Below are 1,036 nucleotides of genomic sequence, written 5' to 3'. Positions count from 1 at the left end.
AAACAAATGGTTGCCTCATTGAGAAGAACAGTTAGAATGAACCATCAGTTTACTCCAAATGTGAGTGGGTCAGGAATTGCTCAGTCACAGTTGGCAGTCAGAAAGCTAGGTACACACGGAAGGAAACACTGCTTCATGGAGAGGTATATGTGTGCGCCTGCGCTCAGTTTCTGGTATAAAATAATTCCTTTTGGTTATGATCCAAAGCTGCATTTCACACCAGGTTCTGGGTTGTTCTGTAGCTAAACCCAATCCCCCAATCCCTGGGTGTGTGGCTACTACCCCTGGCCATAATGTGTGTTTCAGCTAGGGTCCCTTAAATGCTTTGGTATTTGATATCAAGATGCCAGTTTGCTAGCTTGAGCCCCAGGTCCTTTGCTGTCGATGTCCAGTCTGGGCCTTGTCATGTGACTATGATGAATATGTATTGATAGCTATAGTGTGCTCAGGTAGTCGGTAAGGCTCAGGCCTGCCTTCAGGAGCTCCCGAACCAGTGCGGGAGTGGGATCCATGTGCCTGATTCCAGTAGTGGTTGATGGGTNGAAGCAGACCTCCCTCAAGAGGAAGCCATTGTCCTGACTGAAGCAGAAGAGTTACCCAGTGAAGAAGTGGAAGGGCATTCGAGGCTGCTGTGTGAACAGAGGCCTCCGAAGACTCAGGCACACTGGTTGATCGTGTAGGGAGGGGCTGCTGGGATGGTGGGAGAGGCCCCGTGCACGGAGCCAATCAACTTGGTTTGAACTTGAAGTGGGGAAAGGTGTGNTCTGCTCTGTTTCCTAGAGAGTTTATTGAGCAACTCAGTACACAGTGAACTAGAAGGGGCAAGACTGGAAACAGGGAGTAGATAGGGAGGGTTTGAGGGTCAGAACTAGGCAGAACCTTTGTGGCAGCTTTGGCATTTAGTGCCCTAGAAGTAAGTGCTCCNTGAAGCCTACAAGAAATGCTGTGGCATGGTGAGTGTCAGGGGCAAGCACTGGGAGTGGCCTTGTAAATGTGGTCTCTTCTTTTTCAGTTCAGACCTCAAGGGAACCCGGCT

General features: G+C 49.8%; 1 protein-coding gene across 1 annotated transcript in view; it reads left to right on the top strand.

Annotated features, from left to right (window-relative positions):
* The window catches only part of Arhgap10 (Rho GTPase activating protein 10), a 259,759-nt gene that overhangs the window by 253,919 nt on the left and 4,804 nt on the right, over positions 1–1,036 (top strand). Inside the window, exon 23 of the mRNA XM_021220813.2 lies at positions 1,013–1,033. Within this exon, the coding sequence (XP_021076472.1) occupies positions 1,013–1,033 (21 nt within the window). The remainder of the gene's footprint in view (positions 1–1,012; positions 1,034–1,036) is intronic.

This window comes from Mus pahari, chromosome 20 (assembly GCF_900095145.1).
Source record: "Mus pahari chromosome 20, PAHARI_EIJ_v1.1, whole genome shotgun sequence".
Classification (NCBI taxonomy): Eukaryota; Metazoa; Chordata; class Mammalia; order Rodentia; family Muridae; genus Mus; species Mus pahari.
The sequence above is the reverse complement of the archived record's forward strand: the minus strand, read 5'-3'. Positions and strand labels throughout refer to the sequence as shown.